This window comes from Pongo abelii, chromosome 16 (genome assembly GCF_028885655.2).
Source record: "Pongo abelii isolate AG06213 chromosome 16, NHGRI_mPonAbe1-v2.0_pri, whole genome shotgun sequence".
NCBI classification, from domain to species: Eukaryota; Metazoa; Chordata; class Mammalia; order Primates; family Hominidae; genus Pongo; species Pongo abelii.
Genome location: NC_072001.2, coordinates 94030396 through 94057713, shown reverse-complemented (window position 1 = coordinate 94057713; position 27318 = coordinate 94030396). Strand labels below are relative to the sequence as shown.

Here is a 27318-nt window from a genome sequence, read left to right as displayed (position 1 = left end):
CACTCACCCACGCCCAGCTCACACCCATACTCACCCACACTCAGAGACTCCCACTCACAGCAGCCCTCCCTGCCCAAGGACAGGGCACACAGTGGAGTTCTACACACTTTTATTGGAGGGGCAGGCCTGATAGCAGGGGCAGGCCAGGCTCACAGCTGGTGAGGCTGCTGATGTGTGCGCCCTTCCGGATGCCCCAGGATCCACAGGCTGTGTTGGGATGCACCTTCCCCATTCCCAGCTGACTACAGTAGTACAGAAAAAGGGCCCCTCTGAGTGAGGCTGCAGGCAGTGCTGGCCAAGCAGGGCTGTGTGACTGAACGTGGCCGCTGACTCAGAACTGAGGACATCCTAGGGCAGCAAGCGAGGATGGGCAAGAGTATTGGGCATGCCAGCCACCACCAGCCAAAGCTGCTTCTGTCCTTGCTCTCCGTGCCACAATAGGTAGCGTGTGCATGAGCCTTGGGCCCAGGGACAGCCCCCTCACTCTCCATCTTGGTTGGGTTGGATAAGCCCATATTCCACTGCTTTGTCCAGGCAGGCTGCAGCAGCCCTTGTGACAGGGCTGTGGTCACCCTTAGCTAGCACTGACAAGATCTCCATCATCTCGCTCTCCATCAGGGTGCTGGCAATCTCCCTCGAGGCCTCCACCATGTTCAGCACCACCACAGCACCCCGGTGCTGCAGCTCCTGGTTGGAGCTCAGAAGCAGGGCCTGCAGGATCTCCAGCCAGTGTGTGGTCTGTGAGAAAAACAGGGTAGATATGACCCCCGGGCAACAGGCTCAACCTTGGCAAGGGACACACCCACACACCCTAGGACTGCCCCCTTCAGCTGCTGCTGGGAGTTCCTGGTCCGTCCCTCCTCCCGCACCGAGAAGAGGCACTGACCACTTGGGGAATGCGGCTGCAGAGCGTGGGCCGCATGGAGGTAAGCATGGCCAAGCCCCCGGCAGCCGCCCGCTGTAGCAGCTCATCATCCTCTCCACTGTACAGCACCAGCAGCTTCAGTCGGTCGTTGCCCTCAGCTTCGAAGAGGTCCTGCACCTGTGGCCAGATGTGGGGAGTGGACCAAGTCAGTTGGGTGTAAAGCCCAGCCAGGGCACAGGTACCTCTGCATCCCCGCCTGTCATGAGCACCCACACCAACCCTCACCTCCTTGCTCATGGCCAAGTTACACATGCACTCCGTGGATGCCCGGCGGATCATCTCATGCTCCTCAAACATGTAGCCTTCTATCATGGGCACAGCCTTCTCCTTCAGGATCTTCTGCCTGCAGAGCACAGGAGGAAGCAGCAGGGATACGATTTGGATGTTTTCCCTTCTAACCCTCATGTTGAACTATAATCCCCAATGTTGGAGGTAGGGCCTGGTTGGAGGTGACTGGGTCATGGGATGGGTCCCTCATGGCTTGGTGCTGTCCTCGTGACAGTAAGTTCTCGTGAGATCTGGTTATTTAAAAGTGTGTGGCATCTCAGCCGGGCGTGGTGGCTGACGCCTATAATCCCAGCACTCTGGAAGGCCGAGGCAGGCAGATGACTTGAGGTCAAGAGTTCGAGACCAGCCTGGCCAACATGGTGAAACCTTGTCTCTACTAAAAAGACAAAGAAAAATTAGCTGGGTGTGGTGGTGCGCGCCTGTAGTCCCAGCTACTCAGGGAGGCTGAGGCAGGAGAATCGATTGAACCCAGGAGGTGGAGGTTGCAGTGAGCCAAGATTGCGCCACTGCACTCCAGCCTGGGCAACAGAGGGAGACTCCATTTCAAAAACAAAAAAGTGGCATCTCCCCCCACTGTCTCTTGCTCCTACTTTCACCATGTGATGTGCCTGCTCCTGCTTTGCCTTCTACTACGAGTAAAAGCTCTCTCAGGCCTCCCCAGAAGCTGAGCAAATGCCGATGCCACGCTTATACAGCCTGTAGAGCCAGGAAGCAATTAAATCTCTTTTCTTTATAAATTACCCAGTCTCAGGTATTCCTTTACAGCAATGCAAGAACAGACTAACACCGGCAGCATCATCAGAGTTTCTACATCAGCTCCACCCCTGCACCCGCACCCTCATGCAATCAAGTCCTGGGCTGAGGATTTCCCTTGGCAATGTCCAAGGACCCTCTTGCACCAGGTATGAACTAGTGCATCTTAGCATTCTAACCAGGCCTAGGAAATAGCAGAGGATTGTGGAAAATGCTCAAAATTAGGATGTAGAAGACCAGGGTGGTCGTGATGGTGAGGCTAACACCTAACATTTGAGGGTTTTTGTTTCTGTGTTTTTTTGAGGCAGGATCTCACTCTGTCACCCAGGCTGGAGTACAGTGGCATGATCACAGCTCACTGCTGTAGCCTTGACCCCCCAGGCTCAAGTGATCCTCCTGCCTCAGCCTCTCGAGTAGCTGGGACTACAGGTGCACGCCACCACACCTTGCTAATTTTTTTTCCAACTGTTAAGTTCAGGGGTACATGTGCAGGACGTGCAGGTTTGTTACATAGGTAACCATGTACCATCGTGGTTTACTGCACAGATCATCCCATCACCCAGGTATTAAGCCCAGCATCCATTAGCTATTCTTCCTGATACTCTCTTTAATTTCTTTTTTAAATAGGGACGAGGTACTGCTACATTGCTCAGGCTGGCCTGAACTTCTGGGCTCCAGTGATCCTCCTGCCTCATCCTCCCAAATTGCTGGGATTACAGGTGTGAGCCACCATGCCCGACCTCATTTGAGTATTTACCCTGACCAGGCACCTGGATCATCTTACTTAATTCTCACCATGGCCCTATAGTAAAGGTGCAAGTGTGATCATCATCACTACTGTTTGGCAGAATAGGAAACGGGCTAAGTAATGAGTAATATGTTCAAAGTCACAGTTAGTAATAAAACTAAAACATGCTGGCCGGGTGCAGTGGCTCACGCCTGTAATCCCAGCACTTTGGGAGGCTGAGGTGGGCGGATCACAAGGTCAGGAAATCTAGACCAGCCTGACCAACATGGTAAAACGCCGTCTCTATAAAAATACAAAAATTAGCTGGGTGCGGTGGCATACGCCTATAATCCCAGCTACTCAGGAGGCTGAGGCAGGAGAATCGCTTGAACCTGGGAGGCAGAGGTTGCAGTGAGCTGAGATCGCGCCACTGCCCTCTAGCCTGGGCGACAGAGCAAGACTCTGTCTCAAAGAAAAAAAAAAAAAAAAACCTAAAATATGCTGATATGGCACAATGCTAGGGGCCAGGTACCCATGTAGTAAGTACTTTTAAGTGTATTTTCTCATTTTATTCTCCTCATCACTATGCCATGAGGTAGGTACTATAATCATCCCATTTCACAGAGGGAGAAACTGAGACAGAGCAGTTAAGTAACTTGCTTGAGGTAACCCATTTGCAATCAGGGAAGTGAGGCAGTCTGACTCTAGAGTCTGCCGTGCCGTGCTGCCTCTTGGCCTGTCTCCTCCTCTCTAATGATGCGGAGCAGTCACTGTGAGGCTCACAGAAGCCAATGACCAAGGAGTGTTTCCCAATGTGTAAACTGCTGTGGGGGATATTCCAAATCCTGATGCCTGGTCCAGGCCCCGCAGTCCCAAGGGACCTTACCGGAGCCTCTCGCTGATCCCGGCCAGGTTTGTTAGGGCCATGAGCGCCTCGAAGTTCTGCAGGCCTGAGCAGTTGAGGTGTAACAGGGAGACGAGGGGCCGGACCACCTCATAGATCTGCAATGTGCACCCCACCTGTCAGGGGTACTTGCCGCAGCCCCCACAAGCCCCACCAACCCTGCAGGGAGGAGCCCACCCCCAAGAGAGTACTGCTGTCTCAGGCTGTCCTCCCTGCCCATGGCCTTGGCAAAGCTGAAACTTCCTGCTGGTCCCAAAGGGGAGCTACAGCCCAGCCCACAGGCCATCAGGGACAGAAGGAGTGGAAAGGCCGGGGCAGGAAGACACGTACCCGCTCACCAGGGAAGGTCATCTCGGGGTTGGAGGTGATGGTGAGCTTGGCAAGGGCCTGGGCTGCCTTTGTCTGCCCTACGTCCGTGCCTTCCAGGGCCAGCGGGATCAGCGCCTGTAGGAACAAGCCCATCACTGCTCAGGACATGCCTGGGAGTGTAAGACCCCAACCATCAGGCTCCCGGGCCCTGACTGTGCCCCCCTCACCCTCCTCCCTCTCCCCAGGCTTGACTCCCTGTGCAGACCCTCTGCATCCAAACACTTCCTGAAACACCCAATAAGGGCTGGACATGGATTGTGCCGGGCACCAGGGCCATGGAGGTAAATGAGACAAAGGGATAGTAGAGCCTAGGACCTTCACAGCCACCAGTGTGGAGGGGCCAAGCAGCCTGCCCGCTTCCGCGTCACTGTCTCAGTGGAACGATGTTCCTCTGGCCATTAATAATGTTTTTCTGTCCCGCATCTAACACCCAGCTCTGGCGTGGCAGCTGCTGAGTCATGTTTTATAGGCTGATGGCTCAGCCATCAGGAAGGGGTGTGTAAACCAGCTTACCCTGCCGCCTCCCTGGGCAACCACAGTGCCTCGGTCCTCTACCTCTTCCACTAAAGCCAGGAAGATCCTGTGGGGAGAAGGTGGTGGTGGGCAGGCGGCTCTGGGACTCTGGCAGGCAGACGCTCCACTCCTGGGCTCAGCAAGGACGGCAGCCAGGCAGGCAGCCCTCGTCGCTCTAAGAGGCCCACAGCACTGGAACCTGCACCGTCTGGAGCCACATCCGCAGCCCTGAGGCTCAGGAGTTGGGAAAGGTTGGCTCTCGCCAAGCCTGGCTCACCTGGAGAGCAGCTCTCTGCAGGAACTGGTCAGCACAGGGCTCTCCGTCTTCACCATGTACACCATGGCCGACACCACGCCCGCCGCCAGCAGCTTCTTCACCCGAGCCCGCACGAAGCTCGGCTTGTCCTGGGGGAGGAGGCAGCTTAGGAGAGGGGTCTGGGTGGACTCACAGAGAAAGGGGGACCCTTCTCACAGCAGCAATTGAGGAACTGGGAAATAAAACAGCCAAACAAAGGGAAACAAACTGGCTTAAAAGGGAGGCTGTTGGCTGGGCGCAGTGGCTCACGCCTGTAATCCCAGCACTTTGGGAGGCCGAGGCAGGCGGATCACAAGGTCAGGAGATCGAGACCATCCTGGCTAACACGGTGAAACACTGTCTCTACTAAAAATACAAAAAATTAGCCGGGCATGGTGGCGGACGCCTGTAGTCCCAGCTACTCGGGAGGGTAAGGCAGGAGAATGGCATGAACCCGGGAGGCGGAGCTTGCAGTGAGCCGAGATCACGTCACTGCACTCCAGCCTGGGAGACAGTGAGACTCTGTCTCAAAAAAAAAAAAAAAAAAAAAAAAAAAAGGGAGGTTGTTCTGCTGTGGATGCCCTGGGTTAGCTGTCCCCATGGTGGGGAACCCTCCAGCCCCTCTGGCGGCCCCTCACCTTGGGGTGCTGCTCGGGCACATGCTGCTTGGCATACTTGGCCAGCTCCACCATCTTGGGGTCAGGCTCCTCGTAGTCGTAGCTGTTGGTGCAGTTCACCAGCGCCGAGGCCACCGCAAAGAGCACTGACCTCTCCTCCGACTGCCAGGACACAGAGGCATTCACATGGGCATCCCGGGGCAGAGCAGTACTCAGATAAATGCGGCCCAGGCCCAGGCCCCCAATTCCACCCTCAGCTGGGACCCTTGGGTACAGGATGAATTCAGGAAACTCCCCAGGCCCCAGACTTTGGGAGCTTACAAACTTGACCTCCCCAGTTCCTCCAAGAAGAACGTCCTTGCTAACACCACTGGTGCTGGCCAACATGCCCACACTACACAGAGCAGCCACTCAGCCACCAGCCCTCCTCCCTGGGGTCAAAAGACCCCATTGGCCAAGCCCTGCCGAGAAAGCCTGGTAAGCTCTAATCCTAGACAGTGTCCCCAGGCTGACAGCAGGAACCACAGAGCTACCCTGCTGAGCTGGAACAGAGCTTTCAGAGCAGCCGCATCCTCCACAAACTCTTCCTTCACGTCGGCATCAAAGGTCAGGTAAGCCAGGCCCTCCACTGCCCAGCGCCGAGTGCCTGCATCGATCTGGTCATTGCACAGCCACCTGGGGACATGCAGCATAGTGGACGACCCTCAGGATTGGGGGTAGGGAGGGGTACACCAAGGCCGAGGGGGAAAATCCAAGGGTTTGGGCATCCCCTGAACGTACAGAAGCAGTTCACGTACCAGGATCCAGACTGCAGCCTCTGCCTGAGCCAGAGAGCAGGACAGGGAGGAGGCCCCAACCCCCACACAGACCCTCGTGTCTTGAGATCTATCCCGCAGGTGGGGAACCACAGCAAGGCCAGATGACTCACTTTCGACACTGCTTAGCCAGTTTGAGAGTGGAGCCTTCAGCAAACTGCTTCATGCTGAAGTCAGTCCCTCCAGCCGAACCGAGCTTACAGAGTCCCTGGAGAAAGAGGGCAAGACCACTTGGCCTCTGGGGAAGGAGGCAGGAGCTGAGCTCCTCTACACCTGGCTTGGACTCCCTCCCTGGCACTCTGCCATGGCCCCCTGGAGGCTACACAGACAAATCAGCACCCTCTCCCTCCAGACCACCACCTAGAGCATGTGGCAGCAAAATCAGGTACTGGGGTGGCCGCATGACACAGCATCTGCAGACACTGATGCGCTGGCCACTGGACAGTCGTGGGCCCCACCCCTTCCCAGGCCACACTGAGAATGGCTCTGTTTCCTTCCATGTCGCACAAAGAAGCCCTCTGCAGGTGGAGTTGAGAGGCATGTGGGGAGAGGACAGGTGCTTCAGCCACAGCCAGAATCCTTATGGGATGGAGAAATCCAGGACTGAGTGCCCCAGGGAGGAAGACCAGCTTCCACAGGGTGCACAGCCACAACAGGCTCATGGAGGGCCAGGTAGTCCCCAAACCCCCAAATCACCAGCTCCCAGGAACACTGCATGACCACTGTAGGCCCAGCCTTAAGCCCCATGGTGGGAGGAGCCATGCCGATTTCTCTGGCCACAAGAAAGCCCAGAATCTCATTCATTCATTCATTTATTTTAGAGAGGGTCTTGCTGTGTTGCCCAGGCAGGAGTGCAGTGACATGCGTGACTCACTACAGCCTCAACCTCCTGAGCTCAAGTGATCCTCTTGCCTCAGCCTCCCAAGTAGCTGCACCTATAGGCATGCACCACCAAGCCTGGCTAATTTTTTTGGAATTACAGTATTCCTTATTTTCATCTAGAGTGTGCTGGGGCCGCACCCTGCAACACCGGCTGGACCAGGACGCCTGCCTGGCTGCCTGCCCACCCACCCCAGGCCCACCGTCTCACCACTAGCGCCCGGATGCGGATGCTGTCCTTCTCGCTGCGCTTATATAGGTCCTTCAGCAGCGAGACACCATTGGCAGTGATGAATGAGGCCCGCTTAGCCTTGCCGGCTGCATGGATCAGAGCCTCCACGGCCACCAGCTGCTCCTCCTCCTGCTCAGAGGCACACAGAGCAATCACACCCTCCATGACACCGCTCAGCTCCAAGGCCCGGTTGCCAGCGTCACATGGGCCCTGCAGGAGGCAGGACACCGTCTGGATGGCCCGTAGCTTCCCGGCCAGCCCTTGGCCCTCAAACCAGCTCCTGAGGGGCACAGGGTGACAGCTGTCACACCAAGGCCAACATAAAGGGACTCTTCTTCCCCACCCTTCCCCTCCACTGGCCAGGCACCTGCACTACTTGGGCAGAAACAGCAGGAAAGCTGCCAATGGGAGAACTAGGACATTTCCACCTGGACAGTAATGGCCGATTTTCTTTATCGACACTTTCACTTGAGCCTTCCCTGACATAGTATCTAACGCAGTTACTCCCACACCACCACTGATGTCCCTTCCTGGACTTAAGCTCTGGAATGATTCCGCTTATTTCATAATTTATCAGCAGTTTTCTCCCCAACAGCTGTAAGCTCCTTTATGTTCTTTTTTTTGAGACAGAGTCTCACTCTGTCCCCAAGGCTGGAGTGCAATGGCATGATCTCGGCTCCCTGCAACCTCCACCTCCTGGGTTCAAGCGATTCTCCTGCCTCAGCCTCCCAAGTAGCTGGGATTACAGGCACCCACGACCACACCTGGCTAATTTTTTGTATTTTTAGTAGAGATGGGTTTTCACCATGTTGGCCAGGCTGGTCTCGAACTCCTGACCTAAGGTGATCACCCACCTGCCTCCACCTCCCAAAGTGCTGGGATTACAGGCATGAGCCACCGCACCTGACCTATAATCTCCTTTAAGAACAAGGACTGTCGCCTAGGCGCGGTGGCTCACGCCTGTAATCCCAGCACTTTGGGAGGTGGAGGCAGGTGGGTGATCACCTTAGGTCAGGAGTTCGAGACCAGCCTGGCCAACATGGTGAAACCCCATCTACTAAAAATACAAAAATTAGCCAGGCATGGTGGTGGGTGCCTATAATCCCAGCTACTTGAGAAGCTGAGGCAGGAGAATTGCTTGAACCTGGGAGGGTGGAGGTTGCAATGAGCCAAGATCATACCATTGCACTCTAGCCTGGGCAACAAGAGCAAAACTCCATCTCAAAAAATTTAAAAAAAAAATCCCAGCACTTTGGGAAGCCAAGGCAGGCAGATCACCTGAGGTCAGGAGTTCAAGACCAGCCTAACCAACATGGACAAACCCCGTCTCTACTAAAAATACAAAATTAGCTGGGTGGGGTGGCACATGCCTGTAGTCCCAGCTACTCGGGATGCTGAGGCAGGAGAATCGCTTGAACCCAGGAGGCAGAGGTTGCGGTGAGCCAAGATTGTGCCATTGCACTCCAGCCTGGGCAACAAGAGCGAAACTCCGTTTCAAAAAAAAAAAAGAATATGGACTGTCGCCCGAGCACAGTGGCTCACGCTTGTAATCCCAGCACTTTAGGAGGCCAAGGAGGGCAGATCACTTCAGGCATGAGGTCAGGAGTTCGAGACCAGCCTGGCCAACATGGTGAAACCCCCATCTCTACTAAAAATACAAAAATTAGCCAGGCGTGGTGGTGGGTGCCTATTATCCCAGCTACTTGGGAAGCTGAGGCAGGAGAATTGCTTGAACCTGGGAGGGTGGAGGTTGCAATGAGCCAAGATCATATCATTGCACTCCAGCCTGGGCAACAAGAGCGAAACTCTATCTCAAAAAAAAAAAATCCCAGCACTTTGGGAGGCCAAGGCAGGCGGATCACCTGAGGTCAGGAGTTCGAGACCAGCCTGACCAACATGGAGAAACCCTGTCTCTACTAAAAATACAAAATTAGCTGGGTGTGGTGGCGCATGCCTGTAATCCCAGCTACTCAGGAGGCTGAGGCAGGAGAATCGCTTGAACCCTGGAGGCGGAGGTTGCGGTGATCCAAGATCATGCTATTGCACTCCAGCCTGGACAACAAGAGTGAGACTCCGTCTCAAGAAAAAAAAAAAAGGACTGTCATGTTTCATCTGTGTGGGAACAGATGCGTAGGAAGTGTTTGGTAAACCCAGTACGTGCTTGATGGCGTTTGTTGCATTATTGGAACATTGATTTGAGAAAGAACCTCCCTGGGGAGGCCACTTTGGAGCAGGAAGTGGGCCTTTGGGCCACTTTCCCTTCGTCCAGCCCCCAACTAGTCCTCCCCAAGAGTACTCTTTCTGCTGGAAACCTTTGATTTCTGCCCCTCCTCAAGGAGTCAGAACTTTTTCGCTAGAATCCCTGGCAATGGGAGGTGAAACAGACTTCCTTACTTGATGTAGTTTTCACAAAGTCGGTGGAAATTCTCCCTCTCCGCATCACACTTGAGGTCATCAAAGAGCTTGCTGAGGAGAATAGAGGCGCTCATGCGGCTGTTCGCGGTCACTGCAAGCTCCCCAGGAGGGTCCTGTAGAGAGCCCCCCACTTCCAAAATCTTTTTCAGACCTGTAAAGACACCCCGTTTAGACAGTAGAACACTAGTTCCAACCCCTACAAGTAAAAGAAAGAGGCTTCCTAGGAGATGTGGAGAAAAGCAAGACAAGAAGGCTACAGAGTTCTGACAACTGCGTCCAGGGCAGCCCAGAGAATCTGCTTAGCTGATCTGCTACCTAAGGGAGGCAGCTGTAGGACCGGGAAGGACCTCAGAAGTGAGGCCTGCATGCCAGCCCTGCCCCTGGGGCCAAATGCTCTGGAGCTTTTGAGGTTCCTTATCTGTAAAACTAAGGGGAAAAGAATATCCACACCTCATAGGATCACTGTGAACACAACATCCACACCTCATAGGATCCCTGTGAACACAACATCCACACCTCATAGGATCACTGTGAACACAACATCCACACCTCATAGGATCCCTGTGAACACAACATCCACACCTCATAGGATCCCTGTGAACACAACATCCACACCTCATAGGACCGCTGTGAACACAACATCCACACCTCATAGGATCCCTGTGAACACAACATCCACACCTCATAGGATCCCTGTGAACACAACATCCACACCTCATAGGACCGCTGTGAACACAACATCCACACCTCATAGGATCACTGTGAACACAACATCCACACCTCATAGGATCACTGTGAACACAACATCCACACCTCATAGGATCCCTGTGAACACAACATCCACGCCTCATAGGACCGCTGTGAACCCAACATCCACACCTCATAGGACCGCTGTGAACCCAACATCCACACCTCATAGGATCCCTGTGAACACAACATCCACACCTCATAGGATCACTGTGAACCCAACATCCACGCCTCATAGGATCACTGTGAACCCAACATCCACGCCTCATAGGATCCCTGTGAACACAACATCCACACCTCATAGGACCGCTGTAAACACAACATCCACGCCTCATAGGATCGCTGTGAACACAACATCCACACCTCATAGGATCGCTGTGAACACAACATCCACACCTCATAGGATCACTGTGAACACAACATCCACACCTCATAGGACCGCTGTGAACACAACATCCACACCTCATAGGACCGCTGTGAACACAACATCCACACCTCATAGGATCCCTGTGAACACAACATCCACACCTCATAGGATCCCTGTGAACACAACATCCACACCTCATAGGATCACTGTGAACACAACATCCACACCTCATAGGATCACTGTGAACACAACATCCACACCTCATAGGATCCCTGTGAACACAACATCCACGCCTCATAGGATCCCTGTGAACACAACATCCACGCCTCATAGGATCCCTGTGAACACAACATCCACGCCTCATAGGATCCCTGTGAACACAACATCCACACCTCATAGGACCGCTGTGAACACAACATCCACACCTCATAGGATCCCTGTGAACACAACATCCACACCTCATAGGATCCCTGTGAACACAACATCCACGCCTCATAGGATCCCTGTGAACACAACATCCACGCCTCATAGGATCCCTGTGAACACAACATCCACGCCTCATAGGATCACTGTGAACACAACATCCACGCCTCATAGGACCGCTGTGAACACAACATCCACACCTCATAGGATCCCTGTGAACACAACATCCACGCCTCATAGGATCCCTGTGAACACAACATCCACGCCTCATAGGATCCCTGTGAACACAACATCCACGCCTCATAGGATCCCTGTGAACACAACATCCACGCCTCATAGGACCGCTGTGAACACAACATCCACACCTCATAGGATCACTGTGAACACAACATCCACACCTCATAGGATCGCTGTGAACACAACATCCACACCTCATAGGATCTCTGTGAACACAACATCCACACCTCATAGGATCTCTGTGAACACAACATCCACGCCTCATAGGATCGCTGTGAACACAACATCCACGCCTCATAGGATCGCTGTGAACACAACATCCACGCCTCATAGGATCTCTGTGAACACAACATCCACACCTCATAGGATCTCTGTGAACACAACATCCACGCCTCATAGGACCGCTGTGAACACAACATCCACACCTCATAGGAAAGCTGTAAACACAACATCCACACCTCATAGGACCATTGTGAAAGGCCCTGCTCATGCAAGGCCTTTGCAAAGCTTTTCTTATTTATCTTTTTTTTTTTTTTTTTAAGACAGAGTCTTGCCCTGTTGCCCAGGCTGGAGAGCAATGGCGCGATCTCGGCTCACTGCCGCCTCCGCCTCCTGAGTTCAAGTGATTCTCCGGCCTCAGCCTCCAGAATAGCTGGGATTACAGGTGCGTGCCACCACACCTGGCTAATTTTTTGTATCTTTTAGTAGAGACAGGGTTTCACCATGTTGGCCAGGCTGGTCTCAAACTCCTGATCTCGTGGTCTGCCCACCTTGGCCTCCCAAAGTGCTGGGATTATAGGCATGAGGCACCGCGCCCAGCTCTTACTTATCTTTAAGGGGAAAAGAGAGATGAATTGATATATCTACCGCTATTTTTTCCTCTGAATATAGAAGTAATACATGCTCACTCAAAAAAAAAAAAAAACGGCGCAATGGCTCATGACTGTAATCCCAACACTTTGGGAGACCAAGGTGGGTGGATTGTTTGAGGTCAGGAGTTCAAGACCAGCCTGGCCAACATGGTGAGATTTCATCTCTACTAAAAATACAAGAAGTAGCCGGGCATACTGACGTGTGCCTGTAATCCCAGCTACTCGGGAGGCTCAGGCGGAGAATTGCTTGAACCCGGGAAATGGAGGCTGCAGTGAGCTGAGATCGCGCCACTGCACTCCAGCCTGGGCAATAGAGTGAGACTCCGTCTCAAAAAAAAAAAGATACAGAAAGCTAATCCAGCCTCTCTGCTAACCTGCTTGCAGGCCCGCTCAATGTGCATGTATCTGCACACACATATGATAGAAGAGTCTAACTTTGAGCCCCCTAAGGGTAGCCCTTGTGTCTAGTAGGTGTTGTAAGAGCTGAATCCCATTGATCTGGAAAATCTTCTCAGCTCCAGCATCCTCCTGGGCCACAGGACGCACTTCAGTGCAGACACATGGCTGGAGATAATCACAACTTTTCTTTTTTTTTTTTGAGACACGGTCTCCCTCTGTTGCCCAGTCTGTAGTGCAGTGGTACAATCATAGCTCACTGAAGACTTGACCTCCCAGGGTTAAGTAATTCTTCCACCTCAACCTCTGGAGTAGCTAGGACTGCCGATGCACACCACCATGCCCAGATAATTTTTTTTTAATTTTTCACAGAGACACGGTCTCGCTATGTTGCCCAGGCTGATCTCAAACTCCTGGCTTCAAGTGACCCCCTGCCTCTCAAAGTGTGTCATCCACCATGCCTGGCCCCACTCACAACTTATTACTCCTAAGGATAAATAAGCTTCAGCTGCCGAAGCAAGTTTCTGTGAACTATATCACCTACCTTGGTCAATGACCCAGAGGGTGAGGCTGTTGTTGGGGTCCTTGAGAGACTTCCGGGGCACCGCTTTAATCAGGAGGGTCAGGGCATTGTCTCGGCCTTGGCCAGAGACCCCCACCTCTGTCAGCAGATCTAAAAGGTTACTGATGAGGACCTTCAGCTCCCGGGCGGGATCTGGCAACAAGAAGACATCAGTGGGCTCCACAGCAGCCCAGCCCAGTTTGACCCTTCAACTTCTCCAACAAACCAGGGAGACACAGGGAAGGGGGGATCCGCATCCCAGGCTCCAGACTGAGCTCCAGCTTTGTCCTGAGGCACCTTGGCTGCTGAGAATCTAGAGTAAAATAATGTCACCAAACCGTATTCCAAACAACCTGCAGCTGCAAGTCTGGTCCCCAAAAAACTGGCCTGGCTGGCTCAGTCCCATCCCTTCCATGACAGTAACGTCCAAAAGACCCCAGACCTGCTTCCACTCACCCACGATGATGGCGCCTTCTTTGCCTCGGAAGCCTTTTTTGACGCCTTCCTTGAGGGCATCAAACATAACCTGCAGCAGGTGGCAGGCAGCCAGGGACACAGACTGGCTTTCCACGCCCAGGATGGAGACTACTCGCCGAGTTCCCAGTATGCTCAGGGTTGCCACTGTCTGGGGTGGGAGAGGTAAACAGAAGGAAGCTTCCAGTTGGTGAAGGGCAGCCACAGAGATCCCTAACTGTGAGTCAGAGGATATGGCCAGAAGGAGAGAATTGGGTGGAAGGCCCAGCTCCAGGTGAAAACAACACAGAATGGATGGCAAGACCCAGGGTAATGGCAGGATAATTTTGTTAGAAAGATTTTCTAAAGGAAACATTACACAGCAATGCCCTACTACCTCTCCTTGGTGCCAGAGAAGATATAGTATACTGCAGCCCTGGGAGCAGCTGCTTTAGCTCATGTCTCCCCAAGAAAAAGACCTATACCTAGACGAAGCTACCTGACCACCAGGCTTAATGGTCTAGTTCTTCCCCAATCTAAACCCTGAGGTTCTTTCCACACCCTGGGGATGTGGACGACGTAACATACACGGAATGGGCCCGTGAGACCTCTCCACCCCATTTCTTTCTTTTTTTTTTTTTTTGAGACGGAGTCTCGCTCTGTCGCCCAGGCTGGAGTGCAGTAGCACGATCTGGGCTCATTGCAAGCTCCATCTCCTGGGTTCACGCCATTTCCCTGCCTCAGCCTCCCGAGTAGCTGAGACCACAGGCGCCTACCACCACGTCCAGCTAATTTTCTTTATTTTTAGTAGAGACGGGGTTTCACCATGTTAGCCAGGATGGTCTCGATCTCCTGACCTCATGATCCACCCGCCTCGGCCTTCCAAAGTGCTGGGATTACAGGCATGAGCCACCGCGCCCGGCCCTCTCCACTCCGTTTCTAAGCTGGAGAACCCTAGAAGGCCTGCTTGGTCCACTGAGCCCAAATCCTGACTGCTTCCACTCAGCAGCTAAGTGTCCTTGGCCAAGACTGTGAACTGGAATGGACCGGAAGGCAGGAGGGAACAGAATGCATATGCTTTTAACAATCTTAGCCTTGGGAGACCCAGAATGCAGCCCAAGCTTAGCCTAAAGAGATTTCACTGACTGTTTCACAGTTCCACCCCTATCTAGGAATTGTGGGCTCCTCTAAAAGCAACTAAGGGTCTAGTCTTTTGTCCCTTCTCCCCTGGAGCAAGCCAGCTCAGGTAAGAGCTGGGGGCATGGACTTCACCACACCGGCCCAGGAGCAGGACTGTTCTTGCTGAACTGTCCATGCTGGGCCACCACCATCCATGCTGAGAATCATGTCGGGATCAAGCCCTACGTGTCCGGTCACTGTCTCGATGGTAGAGAGATGCTGTGGTGGCCAGGCACATTCTGGGCAATGAGCCTGCTTGTGCCATATGGACACTGAAGGAGTCAGTGACCAATGTGTTTTTGTGAGTTGGCTGCAGGAAAGCTGGGGCTCACACTTGTAAGCCCCCGACAAAGCAAGTGCTTGGGGTATCCCAAGGCTGTTTTTGCTCTTTCTACCCCACTTCATCCTAATTTATGTTGGTCTTTTTCACACCATTTTTATTTTTTCTCTCTTGTTACATGTATCTCCTTGTACTCTGCCTTTTCTTTTTTTGTTGTTTTGTTTGCTTTTGTTTCTGAGATAGTCTCGCTCTGTCACCCAGGCTGGAGTGCAGTGGTGCGATCTCAGCTCACTACAACCTCCACCTCCTGGGTTCAAGTAAGTCTCGTGCCTCAGCCTCCTGAGTAGCTGGGATTACAGGCACGCGCTACCATGCCCGGCTAATTTTTTTATTTTTAGTAGAGACAGGGTTTCGCCTTGTTGGCCAGGCTGGTCTTGAACTCCTGACCTCAAGTGATCCACCTGCCTCAGCCTCCCAAAGTGCTGGGATTACAGGTGTGAGGCACCATGACCTGCCTAAGTTCTTTTTAGAATAAGGTAAGGGGTAGAGGGTGGAAGAGTGGATGGATGGATGGATGGACGGGCAGATGGGCGGATGGACAGATGGGTGGATGGAGGGACAGATGGACAGACAGACAAAGGGACTGAAGCTGTAACCAGCCTCTCCACTCCACCTACCCGTGACTGATGCTCAGAGCAAATGCCAACCAGCGTACGCAGAGCCGCCAGCATGAGGTCAGTCTCTCCCGTGTCCAGTAAACGTTGCAAGAGCTGAACCCCATTACTCCGGAAGATCTTCTCCGCTCCAGCATCCTCCCTGGCCAGCACCACCAGGTTCTGACACGCCTACGTCAAAGGAAGTACATTATAATGTTGATACTGCACGTGGCAGAGGAGGCAGCACTGGTGAGCAGGGGCCCCGAGCCCCGGACCTCTCTGCTTCCACTTCACAGTTGAGTGACCGTGGCCAAAATAACCCCTTTGAAGTTTAGCTTCCTCTGTAAGTAGAGGGAAGAGCCTTCTCTCGGGATTGATGGTTAGAGCAAATGCATCCCCAGCAGAGCCTGAGCGGCTGGGACAGTGCCTCAGTTACTTCTGTACACCCAGTTCCTGGCACAGGGCCTGGCCAACAAGGTACTCTGTGAACACTGGTTCTCTTTCCTTGGTTCATGCTAAAGCCCCAGACCCTCAGAGCTCCCATCCAGGCCCCATGAGCCCAGCTGCACAACTGGAGCAGCGGCAGAGCAGGGCAGCAGGGGCTTCGGGGGCCTACATGGGTGAAGGGTGGTGCTACGGATGGATGGCTCTAGTGGGAGCTCACTCACTGACTCAGCCCGGGGCCTATACCTTTTGCTTTTTCTCAGTGCCCTTCTCTTCTGGGTCCAACAGTATCTGAAACATCTGTTCCACTTTGGCATCCGTCGAGGACATATATCGCACCTAGACAAACCAACAAAGCATGGAAGAAATCACGGCTCTTGGCCAGAGACATCACACTCCCTATTCATCTGTCTCCAGCTCCTCACTCTGGGAGGCACAGTGAAGATGTCCAGGCTCAGGGCTAGCACCTAGCTACCCTGGGCAGGAAGAGACTTGCCTGGCAGCGCCTCCTAAATTTCCCGCAGCTGTTTTTCTTTCTGAGCTATTTCCTGCTTGGGCAGCAGGGGCTGCGCCAATGCTGTAGTGCCTTTCGGGAGGGGAGGTATCCTGTCAGCTATGAGGCAAACCACTCCCAGTGGTGCCATCTACGTTGTGGCAGCATGAATGGGCTTCCCATGGCACTGAACTCAGCATTTATACATCCTGCCAGGGAGCTGGCAGATCGTGAGGTAGTTGCTAACACTTCCTTTAGCTCTAGAATTCTCTTTTCACTGTTTTAAAAATAATCTGAGCTGGGCGCAGTGGCTCATGCCTGTAATCCCAAAACTTTAGGAGGCCGAGGCAGGTGGATCACCTGAGGTCAGGAGTTCAAGACTAGCCTGGCCAACAAGGTGAAACCCCATCTCTACTAAAAATACAACAAATTAGCCAGGCATGGTGGCGGATGCCGGTAATCCCAGCTACTTGGGAGGCTGAGGCAGGAGAATCGCTTGAACCCGGGATGCGGAGGTTGCAGTGAGCCAAGATCATGCCACTGCACTCTAACCTGGGCAACAACTGTGAAACTCTGTCTCAAAAAAAATAAATAAATAAAATCTGAAGCCAGGCACGGTGGCTCACGCCTGTAATCCCAACACTTTAGGAGGCCGAGGTGGGCAGATCACCTGAGGTCAGGAGTTTGAAACCAGCCTGGCCAACATGGTGAAACCCCATCTCTACTAAAAATATAAAAATTAGCCAGGTGTGGTGGCAGGTGCCTGTAATGCCAGCTACTCGGGAGGCTGAAGCAGGAGAATCGCTTGAATCTGGGAGGTGGAGGTTGCAGTGAGCAGAGATCCACTGCACTCCAGCCACGCCACTGCAATCTAACCTAGGCAACAACTGCGAAACTCTGTCTCAAAAAAATAAATAAATAAAATCTGAAGCCAGGCACGGTGGATCACACCTGTAATCCCAACACTTTGGGAGGCCGAGGTGGGCAGATCACCTGAGGTCAGGAGTTTGAGACCAGCCTGGCCAACATGGTGAAACCCCGTCTCTACTAAAAATATAAAAATTAGCCAGATGTGGTGGCAGGTGCCTGTAATCCCTGCTACTCAGGAGGCTGAAGCAGGAGAATTGCTTGAATCTGGGAGGTGGAGGTTGCAGTGAGCAAAGATCCACTGCACTCCAGCCTGGGTGAGAGGATAAGACTCTGTCTCAAAATAAATAAATAAATAATAATCTGAATGGGCAAGATCATCCTAGGCCTACTTCCCCACCCCCTAGAGTCCTGGGCATAGATGGTGGCACAAGCCTAGCATGTGGACCACCCGCCTTCCTCTCTTGCATCTGTGGCAGCCATGACTAACCAGTCATAGCACGTTCCCCTGCTCGGCTCAGGCAATCTGCTTCCTAATTCTTCTCAACATAGGACTCTGGGCAGCCACTGCCAATCAGAGTTGGCAATGAGAGAGGAAACCTATTTGCTTTCCCAGGTTTCAACATTTCAGTGAGGTGTCTGCTATCATGTTATCTGCTTCCACTGTGTCAGCATTTTAACATCAAATTATCTGGTGAATTTGAGCTTGGTTGTAGCTCATAATGGTCTTTAGATTCTTTTCTCCTAATTTAAAAATATACATATTTTACTCAATTTCTCTTTATTAAAAAAATATGAACAGGTGATGCAGTCTCCTTTGGAAAGCCCTCTCAATCCCATTCCTTTCCCCAGGGGTCACAATGTTATCATTTTGACGTATATCTTTTAAAATATTTTCCTGAAAAAATAAAGAAACAAAAATGCATATTTGGTCCAGTGCCATGGCTCACGCCTGTTATCCCAGCAAGTTGGGAGGCTGAGGTGAGTAGATCCCTTGAGCCTAGGAGTTCAACATCAGCCACCTGGGCAACTCAGTAAAACCCTGTCTCTACAAAAAATATAAAAATTAGGCGAGCGTGGTGACATGCATTTGTCCCAGCTACTTGGGAGGCTGAGGTGGGAGGATTGCTTGAGCCCGGGAGGCAGAAGTTGTACTCCAGCATGGGTGACAGAGTGAGACCCTGTCTCAAAATACACAAATAAATAAAAATAAAAATAAATTTAAAAAATAAAATATTTTTGGCTGGGCGCAGTGGCTCATACATGTAATCCTAGCACTTTGGGAGGCCAAGGCAGGCAGATCACAAAGTCAGGGGCTCCAGACTATCCTGGCCAACATGGTAAAACCCCGTCTCTACTAAAAATACAAAAAATTAGCTGGGCGTGGTGGCGCACACCTGTAGTCCCAGCTACTAGGGAGGCTAAGGCAGAAGAATGGCTTGAACCTGGGAGGCGGAGGTTGCAGTGAGCCAAGATCACGCCACTGCACTCCAGCCTGGGCAACAGAGCAAGACTCCATTTCAAAAAATTAATTAATTATTAATTTAATTAAATATTTTCCGGCCAGGCACGGTGCCTCACACCTGTAATCCCAGCACTTTGGGAGGCTGAGGCGGGCGGATCAACAGGTCAGGAGATCAAGACCATCCTGGCTAACACGGTGAAACCCCGTCTCTACTAAAAATACAAAAAAATTAGCCGGGTGTGGCGGCGGGCGCCTGTAGTCCCAGCTGCTGGAAGGCTGAGGCAGGAGAATGGCGTGAACCCGGAAGGCGGAGCTTGCAGTAAGCTGAGATTGCGCCACTGCACTCCAGCCTGGGTGACAGAGCAAGACTCCATCTCAAAAAAAGAAAAAAAAAAATTAAATATTTTCCTTTGTATTTACATACCCAAGTGTACCCACAGAAAAAATATAGCATTGTTTTGCTATGTAGGGGCTCATTAACATAAATGATATTACACTATATCTGTATATTTTTCTTCTTCTTTTCTTTTTCGAAAGAGACAGGGCCTCACTCTGTCAGCCAGGCTGGAATGCAGTGGCACGATCATAGCTCACTGTAACTGCAAAATCCAGGGCTCAAAGGACTCTCCTGCCTCAGCCTCACAGGTAGCTGGGACTACAAGGGTGTCCCACCACACCCAGCTAACTTTTTAGGTTTTGGTAGCAACAGGGTCTCTCTATGTTGCCCAGGCTGGTCTCAAACTCCTGGCCTCCAGTGATGGTCCCATCTTGGCCTCCAAAAGCAGTGGGATTACAGGCATGAACCACCATGCCCTGCCTATTTTGCTTTGTTCATTCAGCAAGTGTCCCAGAGCTTCCCATTTCAATATGTGTATATCTACCTATTCTCAGTAACTATATAAGAGTTTGTAGTAAGGACATTACCCAATTTATTCAGCCATTCCTCTATGGCTGGGCATTTAGGCAAGTTCCAAGTTTTTCTTACTACAAAAAAGGCTGAAATAAACATACATATGTCTACTTGTGCACGTGGACAAGGTTTCTCTGAGAGAAACAGCAAGAAGTAGACATATGGGATCACAAGATACACTCATTTCAAATTTAATAGATATGCTAAAGTACTCTCCAAAAGAGCTGTACCGATTTATAACCCTCCAGCAGTCATCAGAGAGCCCTTGGCCCCCAGCCTCACCACTGACGTGTCTGCCTCTCTCCTTCTCGAAAAGTGTACAAACTTTTAAATATCTGCCAAACAGACCTCCAAATCAACAGTAACGTGCTGTCATCTTAATTTGCTTTTCCCTGGCCACAGGCAAGGTTCACCTGCCATCAGTATCTCTTGTCTGGAGAACTGTGTCTACACCCCTGGCCCAGACCCCTTCACCACCGGTCAATGCTTCCACCTCTCTGGGTCACTCACATACCTTCTCCTGAATCTGGCCCCCGATGTTCCGCAAGGCCTCCTGGAAAACTTTGTTCTTGGGCTCCAAGCTCACACATCTCTGCAGGTCAAGGACAGCCTGGTCCAGGCGGCCCAGCTTCTCTAGGGCTTGGCTCCGCCGGTAGAGTGCTTTGACATCCCCACCATCCTTTTCAATGGCTGAGCACAAACAGGAGCGCTGTCAGCACCCATGAGGCCACCGTCTCCAGGCAAGAGCAGTAGGGAAAGATCTCGAGGGAAGGCCAGAAGAAGGTGGGGGGACGAATGTGGGGCTCGGTGCTTCAGCCTCAGAAAAGGTGAGGGTAGCTGCAGAAAAGGAAAGGCCCGAGGCAGTGGGAAAGAAAGAAGGCAGATGTGTCTCTGGGGCCAAAGGAGGAGAATGTGATGGTGCAGCGGTCCCAGAGTCCTTGCCCACCACAGAAGCCCTACAGCTCCACACCAGGGCCCACCATTCCCCTACCTTTGGATGCCTCTGTTTCTGCTTTGTCGTAATCTTCCTGTAAGAGAAAGACAGGAGCCTGAAGGAATGGTCATCTCCCTCTCGGGGCACTAACCAGGCAGCAGGGGTACTCTCGCTCTCCAAGGTCACCCGATTCCCCACCACCCTGAGGTGCAAAAGACATCTGGCAAGCGGGGATGGCCTGGGAGCGTGAATGCCCAGCTGGGGCCCAAGCATCAGCTTAGATGGGCGAACCGGGGCCCGGGCAGGCGAGGGGAAGAGCGCCAGGCTCCCTCACCAGCTTGAGGTAGCAGGCGGCCCGGTTCCGGTGCAGAATGGCCTGGTCCTGGGGCGTCGCGTCCAGACCCAAGGCCTGAGTGTAGGCCGCCAGGGCGCCCCCGTAGTCTCCACATTTGAACAGCTCATTGCCCTCTTTCCGCAGCTGCTCCACTGAGCTGGCCTGTAGAGAGAAAGGGGGCGGAAAAGTCGGAGGGGGTTCGGGGCAGAGCCCGGGAGCAAAGGGGAGAGGAGAGGAGGGATCGGGGCAAGTCTCATGGATGGGGAGAAGGAGGCCGGGGATGGCGTGTGCGAAGGGGTGATGATGGTGCGGGGGTTGGGTACGCACCCCGGGGATGGCCGGCGGGGGCTCGGGGGTCCCTGAACCACTCACAGTCATCGCAGAGAGATTGTCCCGTGCCCGCGCAGGCGCAGTCTCTGGGGCGGGGCGAGTCTGGGCTCTGGACGCGGCCGGGAGCTGCCCCGCCCAATTCTTGCGTCGGAGGTGGGGTTAGAGAGGGGCAGGGCTAAGGAGTGAGCGCGCCCGGGCAGGGGCGGGGCGCTTGGCTGTGGATCGCAGGTGCAGGCAAGCTCCGGGCGCGCCTAAGCTGTCCCCGCAGAGACCTGCAGGGAGCTCGCGGCGGAGGACCCAGAGGGAGGCCTGCGGTGGCTCCAGCCCGGACTCCGGCCCCGACCGCAGCAGAAGTGCACGAGGTCTACGGTCATCAGGGTCACAACCAGTAGGTTGTAGAGGCCCAGCACTAGGAGCGGGCCTGGGCCCCTGCGGGAGAGAAAAAGTATCTGGATCCCGGCCCCGGCCGCGCTCTCGCTGCTGCGCTCTGTCGGGGGGTACAGAACCCCTGGGAGTCCGGAGAAAGCTCAGAACTCCCCAAATAAGTGTAGTCTTCCATACACACATTTGCATACGAATTTAGGAGCTCATCCTAGAGCCACCCATGGGCAGATTCAGGATGGCTCCCCATTACCAGCTTGCACAGCCCCCTGAACTTCTCCTTTGTAATTGTAATCATGATCTACATGATTTTCTGTTGCGGTCTGTCCCTTCACTAGTCTGTAAGTTACAAGCCTCCCACCCCATAATTTAGGAACAGAGCCCGAGATACTGGAACACCCTGTCGATGTTCCAGTGGCTCCGGGGTTGGAGATCTCACCTGAGGATGGGCGGGGGCGGAAGAGCGGACAGATTGACTTGGTACAGGGCCTCAAATTCAGCCCTGGTGCAGCAGGAGCCCCCTGCAGCCTGCAGGTGGCAGCAGTAGGCTTCCTCTGGAGAATCAGAGAGACGAGGGCAAAAGAAACCAGGGTAGTGATGGCCATGGACATCCCGGGTGGTCTGGCACAAGTGAGGGTGGTGGACCAGAGCTGAAGAGAGAGGTCGGGGGGCTAGAGACAAGCAGGAGGGGTCTTTCCACAGCTCACTCCATCCCTACTGGAGAGTAAAAGAGATCAGCCCCTACCAGAAGAAAAGACGCCCTTCCACCCATCCCTATCAGTTCCAGTTCCCAGGAATAGCCCATAGCACCGGAAGCAGGTGGGCCACAGGGGTAAGTGCTGTACCTGAGAGAGAGGTTGGCTGGACAAGGATCACCCAGCTGAAGAGCAGCAGTAGCCCCACGGATAGGCCTGTCAGCAAGGGGCCTGACCTTCTCTGGATGCCCATGAGAGTTCACCACCACCTCTGTCCTGGTCCTGGGAACCCCAACATCTCTCTTTCTAGGCCATGACTGCAGACAATAAGGAAATAAAAGTCAAAGCCCCAAGGCCCTCAGGCACCATTAATACGAGCCTGAAACTTCTCTATCACAGGCTTTTAAAGAGACATGACAGGGACTTGGTTTCTATCTCCTGTTGGAAAACGTGGGGCCTGCATTGCCAAACTGCTGAAGGAGAGAAGGCTCAAAGGACTAGAGGACAGAATGAGGGATGAGAGCAGCTGAGCCATTAGTATGAAGAACAAACAAGCATTTAGAGCCAAATATGTTTCTACCCATTCTCCAACTTCCAGGCTGCCATGGAAGCTCTGGGAATTCTGACCCTCCTATTTCAGGTCCCAGAGACCTCAGTTCCAGCACATGGGGCTTCCCTCCCTAACCTCTGCTACATGGCAACCACCAAGACTAGCTGAAAACCAAGGGTGACTCCTTTCATTAGCCTTTCCCCTGAGCCTTATCTGCCCCAGCTACCAGCCAGAACACAAAAGCTACCTGTCTGATTAGAGTATACTTAGCTAATAGGGAACCCCCTCTCACAGAGAAGTTCTATAGGGATCACCAGGTCTCTCTTACCCCTCAGCTGCCCTAAGGCAGGGAATTTCTCCAGAAGGCCACCAGCCAGCAGAATTAAGTATTCTCCCAGTGCCTACCCAGGCCTGACAACATCATGCTCCCAGGACAGCAATGACAACACTCATCACCCCAGGGGCCCACAGAAGATGCCTAGAGACTGAAATAGGAGCTCTCATAGCATAAGAAGATAAGGCAAATTTCATCTGCAACACTGAGGACAAAGACAGTTCCTGCAGAAACGTCACAGCTACCTGGGAGCCTAAGTCTGAAGCAATTAGGCAGGGCTCCCAGTGAAGGCTCTGATTTTTCAGGTCAGGCCCTAGGGTCTCCTGGAGGGTCCAAAGGTAGACTCGCCTGCCCACTGAACCTGGCCCATCCCTACAGGGAGAACTATTTTTAGAACACTTGGAGAATTTTCAGAGCTTTTACAGGTTGAAGATTGTTCATGTGGGGAGCTTCTGGGAGAAGCTGTCTCTGACTCTGAGGGTATGTGGATTGTCCTTTCTTCCCGCTCCCATAGTCCCCTAAGCCTTGGCCACCCTGGATTCAGAGCACTGTGAGGCCACTGCCTTATTTCTTGTCTGTCTTCCTCTTTTCCACAGACTGTGGGCTCCCAGAGAGCCAGGCTTATGTTCTTCTTGCACCCCCAACAGAGCACACTGAGCTGGGGGCTGCGATGCTGAAGGCAGCTGTGCACATCACTTGCTCTCTGCGCCGGGCAGGTCAGCTCCAGAGGAATTCATCTGGGGCAGGCCCACCTCGGCCCGCTGAATTAGCCTCCACGATCCCCGGGCCTCCCCGGCGCCAGGGGGTGCTGTAAACGTTTCGTCCCGGCCCCTGCGGCCGCAGTCGTCGGCCCCGTCCGCACGATGGGCTCCGAGGCGGCGCAGCTGCTGGAGGCTGCCGACTTCGCGGCTCGGAAGCACCGGCAGCAGCGGCGGAAGGACCCCGAAGGGACCCCCTATATCAACCACCCCATCGGTGGGCGCATCGGCCGCGGAGCGCCGGCTGCGGCACCTGGGTGGTGGGGACTGGGAAGGAAACGTGGGGGGCGTGCACCTCATTGAGCACCTATTTTGTCCCAAGCTTAGTGCGATATACCGTTTAAGCCTCATAACAATTGGAACGGTAGGCATGATCGTTGCCTTTGTCGGTTGACTCCCAGAGGGTAAGGGACTTGACCAAGGTCACCCAGCTAGTGAGAGTCCACAAGGGGCCACATCTGGCTCTCCAAAACCCACAACACACCGCCTTGGGACTACCTCCGACCTGACTTCCTGCTTTGCCCCTCCCCGTCAGGTGTGGCACGGATCCTGACCCACGAGGCGGGAATCACTGACATTGTGGTGTTACAGGTAACTTTCCCCCTTCTCTGCCAGGAGCCTGGGATGGGGATCAGGAGCCCCATTCAGCAATGGGCAACCCTTGGCTGACATCTCAGGGCTGAGTGGGAACTTGTCCCCAGGCGGCCCTGCTCCATGACACGGTGGAGGACACAGACACCACCCTGGATGAGGTGGAGCTACACTTTGGGGCACAAGTGCGGCGCCTGGTGGAGGAGGTAACAGATGACAAGACTCTGCCCAAGCTGGAGAGAAAGAGGCTGCAGGTGGAGCAAGCGCCCCACAGTAGCCCCGGGGCCAAACTGGTGAAGCTGGCAGACAAGCTGTACAATCTGAGGGACCTGAATCGCTGCACCCCAGAGGGTACGCTTTTGTATGGGCTCTAAGGGAAAAGGGAGGGGGATGCCGCCTTCTGAAGACACAGGTTGGTCAGTTCCCCTGAAAAACCCTGGGCGTTCTTAATTCCCAAATTAATCCTACTGGACCACTCTGATCTTCTTTCATACAGTAAAAATACAATAGCTGGGCCAAGGGGAAGTTTTCAGGACAGCTCATTCCATCAGGAACTCATGGCCTTGAACCAAGCTTGCCAGGAAGTGGGGAAAAGGCAGTGCTTTCCTTGACATCACGCTAGCAAGTTTCTGTCGACTCTTATGCAGGATGGTCAGAACATCGAGTCCAGGAATACTTCGAGTGGGCAGCGCACGTGGTGAAGGGGCTTCAGGGAACAAACCGGCAACTGGAAGAGGCTCTAAAGCATCTGTTCAAGGAGCGGGGGCTGACACTCTGATCAGTGCTTGAAGCTATCCAGAGGCACAACTCCAGCCTGGTTCAGGCCGGACAGGATTCATACGCCATCTTTTCTGTGCCTCCTGAGCTCCCTCCATCCTTCCCAGATATTAGAGGCCAAACAAAGACTTGCATTTTTTCTCAATCTGAAGGTCTCCTGCTAACTATGCTGAGCCCCGCGTGTGGGAATCAGATGTACCCATCCATTTCTGATGCACTCACTGCCTCTCCCCAAGTCTTGGGTCTGTATGCTATTTTGCGTGGTGGGATCTCTGGCCCCTCAGGGACTTGAGATTATGTAAGTACTAGTTCCTAAGACGTTATGGAAAATAAAAATAACTCTGGGTTAAGGTTTAAGCTGCTACTGCTCCTTCTCCAGCCTCCGACTGGTAGGCTGCATATCTGTCCTTCAGCAAAGCAGGACTAATTGTGTGTCCCGGAGTCACCTCCCTCAGGTTGTGGGCCTCAACCCCTCCGAACCTGGCATCCTTGTCAGTGAGATGGGTTGTGTAATTATCAGGTTAGACTGTGACGTGCCTGATGGAGCCTGAAACATAGGTGCTCAAGAAATGGTAGCAGCCTTTTCCGTTAAGAAAGTTGGAAGGGGGGCCAGGCGCGGTGTCTCTCGCCTGTTATCCCCGCACTTTGGGAGGCCGAGGCGGGCGCATCACTTGAGGTCAGGAGTTCAAGACCAACCTGGCCAGCATGGCGAGGCCCCGTCTCTACTAAAAATACAAAAAAATTAGCCGGGCGCAGTGGCTCGCGCCTGTAATCCCAGCTACTCAGGAGGCTGAGGCAGGAGAATCTCTTGAACCCGGGAGGCGGAGGTTGTACTGAGCCGAGATCGCGCCACTGCACTCCAGCTTGGGTGACAGAGCGAGACTCCGTCTCAAAAATGAAAAAAGAAAAGACGTATTGGAAGGGAGTGCCGCCCGCTTACTGACAACCATTGCTGGGCACGGGAGAGATCCCAGCAGCAACATGATTGGGCCGGTGGGGGATTCCGGTTCCCCAGTACCTCAAGCCGCGCCGGAAACGCAGTGACTCGCAATCCCCTCGCCCTTCCGCATTGCGGGTTACTTCGGTTGTTAAGTGACAGGGACTTCCGGGAAGGCCCGGAAGTGGCCCGGGGCTGTCCGACCCCGGGAGCCGGGCGGTAGGCGGAGTGTAGGGGAGGCGGTGGAACTTTGCTCGGTGGCCACGGGGAGGGATTGCCCGGTGGTGGTTTTTCAGTCGTTGCTGAGCAGCTGAGGTTTATTTTTATGTATTTTATTCTGCATCCAGTCATCCATTAAAGCCAAAGTTTATTAAGTTGTCTGGAAAAGCGATCATCTTGGGTACGAGGAAATTTTTAGGTCAAAGCTGTTCGACTACGATAGTCGTTTGCCCAAGTGAAGGCCCCAGCGGCCGGCTCTGCGAAAAAGGAGGTGAACCGCAACCAAAAAAGCCGAATTAAAAGAAAACAAATGAACAAAGTTCACTGTAATCCCCCCAGGGTATGGTACATTTTGGAGAACTTTGAACTTAATTTTTTTAAATTAGTTTTGTGGG

General features: G+C 53.2%; 3 protein-coding genes across 7 annotated transcripts; 1 reads left to right on the top strand and 2 right to left on the bottom strand.

Moving 5' to 3' along the window:
• Positions 1–101: 101 nt before the first annotated feature.
• On the bottom strand, positions 102–21762 carry UNC45A (unc-45 myosin chaperone A; the record flags this gene model as incomplete). Its single annotated transcript, NM_001133911.1, is given in 20 exon segments — positions 102–738; positions 887–1042; positions 1151–1268; positions 3580–3695; positions 3928–4041; positions 4480–4546; positions 4757–4884; positions 5413–5553; positions 5925–6066; positions 6320–6414; positions 7297–7597; positions 9712–9883; positions 13319–13489; positions 13793–13961; positions 15926–16093; positions 16595–16687; positions 20598–20773; positions 21075–21111; positions 21352–21513; positions 21724–21762. Coding segments are annotated over 20 exon segments (2790 nt in total). The 5' UTR covers positions 21730–21762.
• Positions 9890–13311, bottom strand: LOC129050197 (uncharacterized). Of its 2 annotated transcripts, none has more exons than XM_054531890.1 (2): positions 11107–13311; positions 9890–10842 (listed from the first exon to the last, which is right to left on the bottom strand). In XM_054531890.1, the coding sequence occupies exons 1-2, from the start codon at positions 11994–11996 to the stop codon at positions 10044–10046; spliced, it is 1689 nt and encodes a 562-aa protein (XP_054387865.1). In that variant the 5' UTR covers positions 11997–13311; the 3' UTR covers positions 9890–10043. The 2 variants fall into 2 exon arrangements, with proteins under 2 accessions (XP_054387865.1, XP_054387863.1); XM_054531888.1 differs by having other exon boundaries at positions 9890–11601; positions 11668–13311.
• A 123-nt stretch (positions 21763–21885) lies between the features above and the next one.
• Positions 21886–26124, top strand: HDDC3 (HD domain containing 3). 4 transcript variants are annotated; one of them, XM_002825831.6, is made up of 7 exons: positions 21886–22069; positions 22765–22894; positions 23643–24121; positions 24238–24616; positions 24935–24990; positions 25101–25341; positions 25638–26124. In XM_002825831.6, exons 4-7 carry the CDS (start codon positions 24505–24507, stop codon positions 25766–25768), a joined length of 540 nt encoding a protein of 179 aa, XP_002825877.1. In that variant the 5' UTR covers positions 21886–22069; positions 22765–22894; positions 23643–24121; positions 24238–24504; the 3' UTR covers positions 25769–26124. The 4 variants fall into 4 exon arrangements, with proteins under 4 accessions (XP_002825877.1, XP_063572388.1, XP_063572387.1 ...); XM_063716318.1 differs by lacking the exon at positions 23643–24121 and having other exon boundaries at positions 21940–22069; positions 24289–24616; XM_063716317.1 differs by lacking the exon at positions 23643–24121 and having other exon boundaries at positions 21940–22069.
• Positions 26125–27318: the final 1194 nt, after the last annotated feature.

Coding starts and splice junctions, on each gene's coding strand:
- HDDC3 (XM_002825831.6), top strand. CDS start 24,505: ATGGGCTCCGAGGCGGCGCAGCTGCTGGAGGCTGCCGACTTCGCGGCT. Junction 24,991..25,100: donor CTGACATTGTGGTGTTACAG/GTAACTTTCCCC, acceptor ACTTGTCCCCAG/GCGGCCCTGCTCCATGACAC. Junction 25,342..25,637: donor GAATCGCTGCACCCCAGAGG/GTACGCTTTTGT, acceptor ACTCTTATGCAG/GATGGTCAGAACATCGAGTC.
- LOC129050197 (XM_054531888.1), bottom strand. CDS start 11,996: ATGAGCAGGGCCTTTCACAATGGTCCTATGAGGTGTGGATGTTGTGTT. Junction 11,602..11,667: donor GTTCACAGCGATCCTATGAG/GTGTGGATGTTG, acceptor CGGTCCTATGAG/GCGTGGATGTTGTGTTCACA.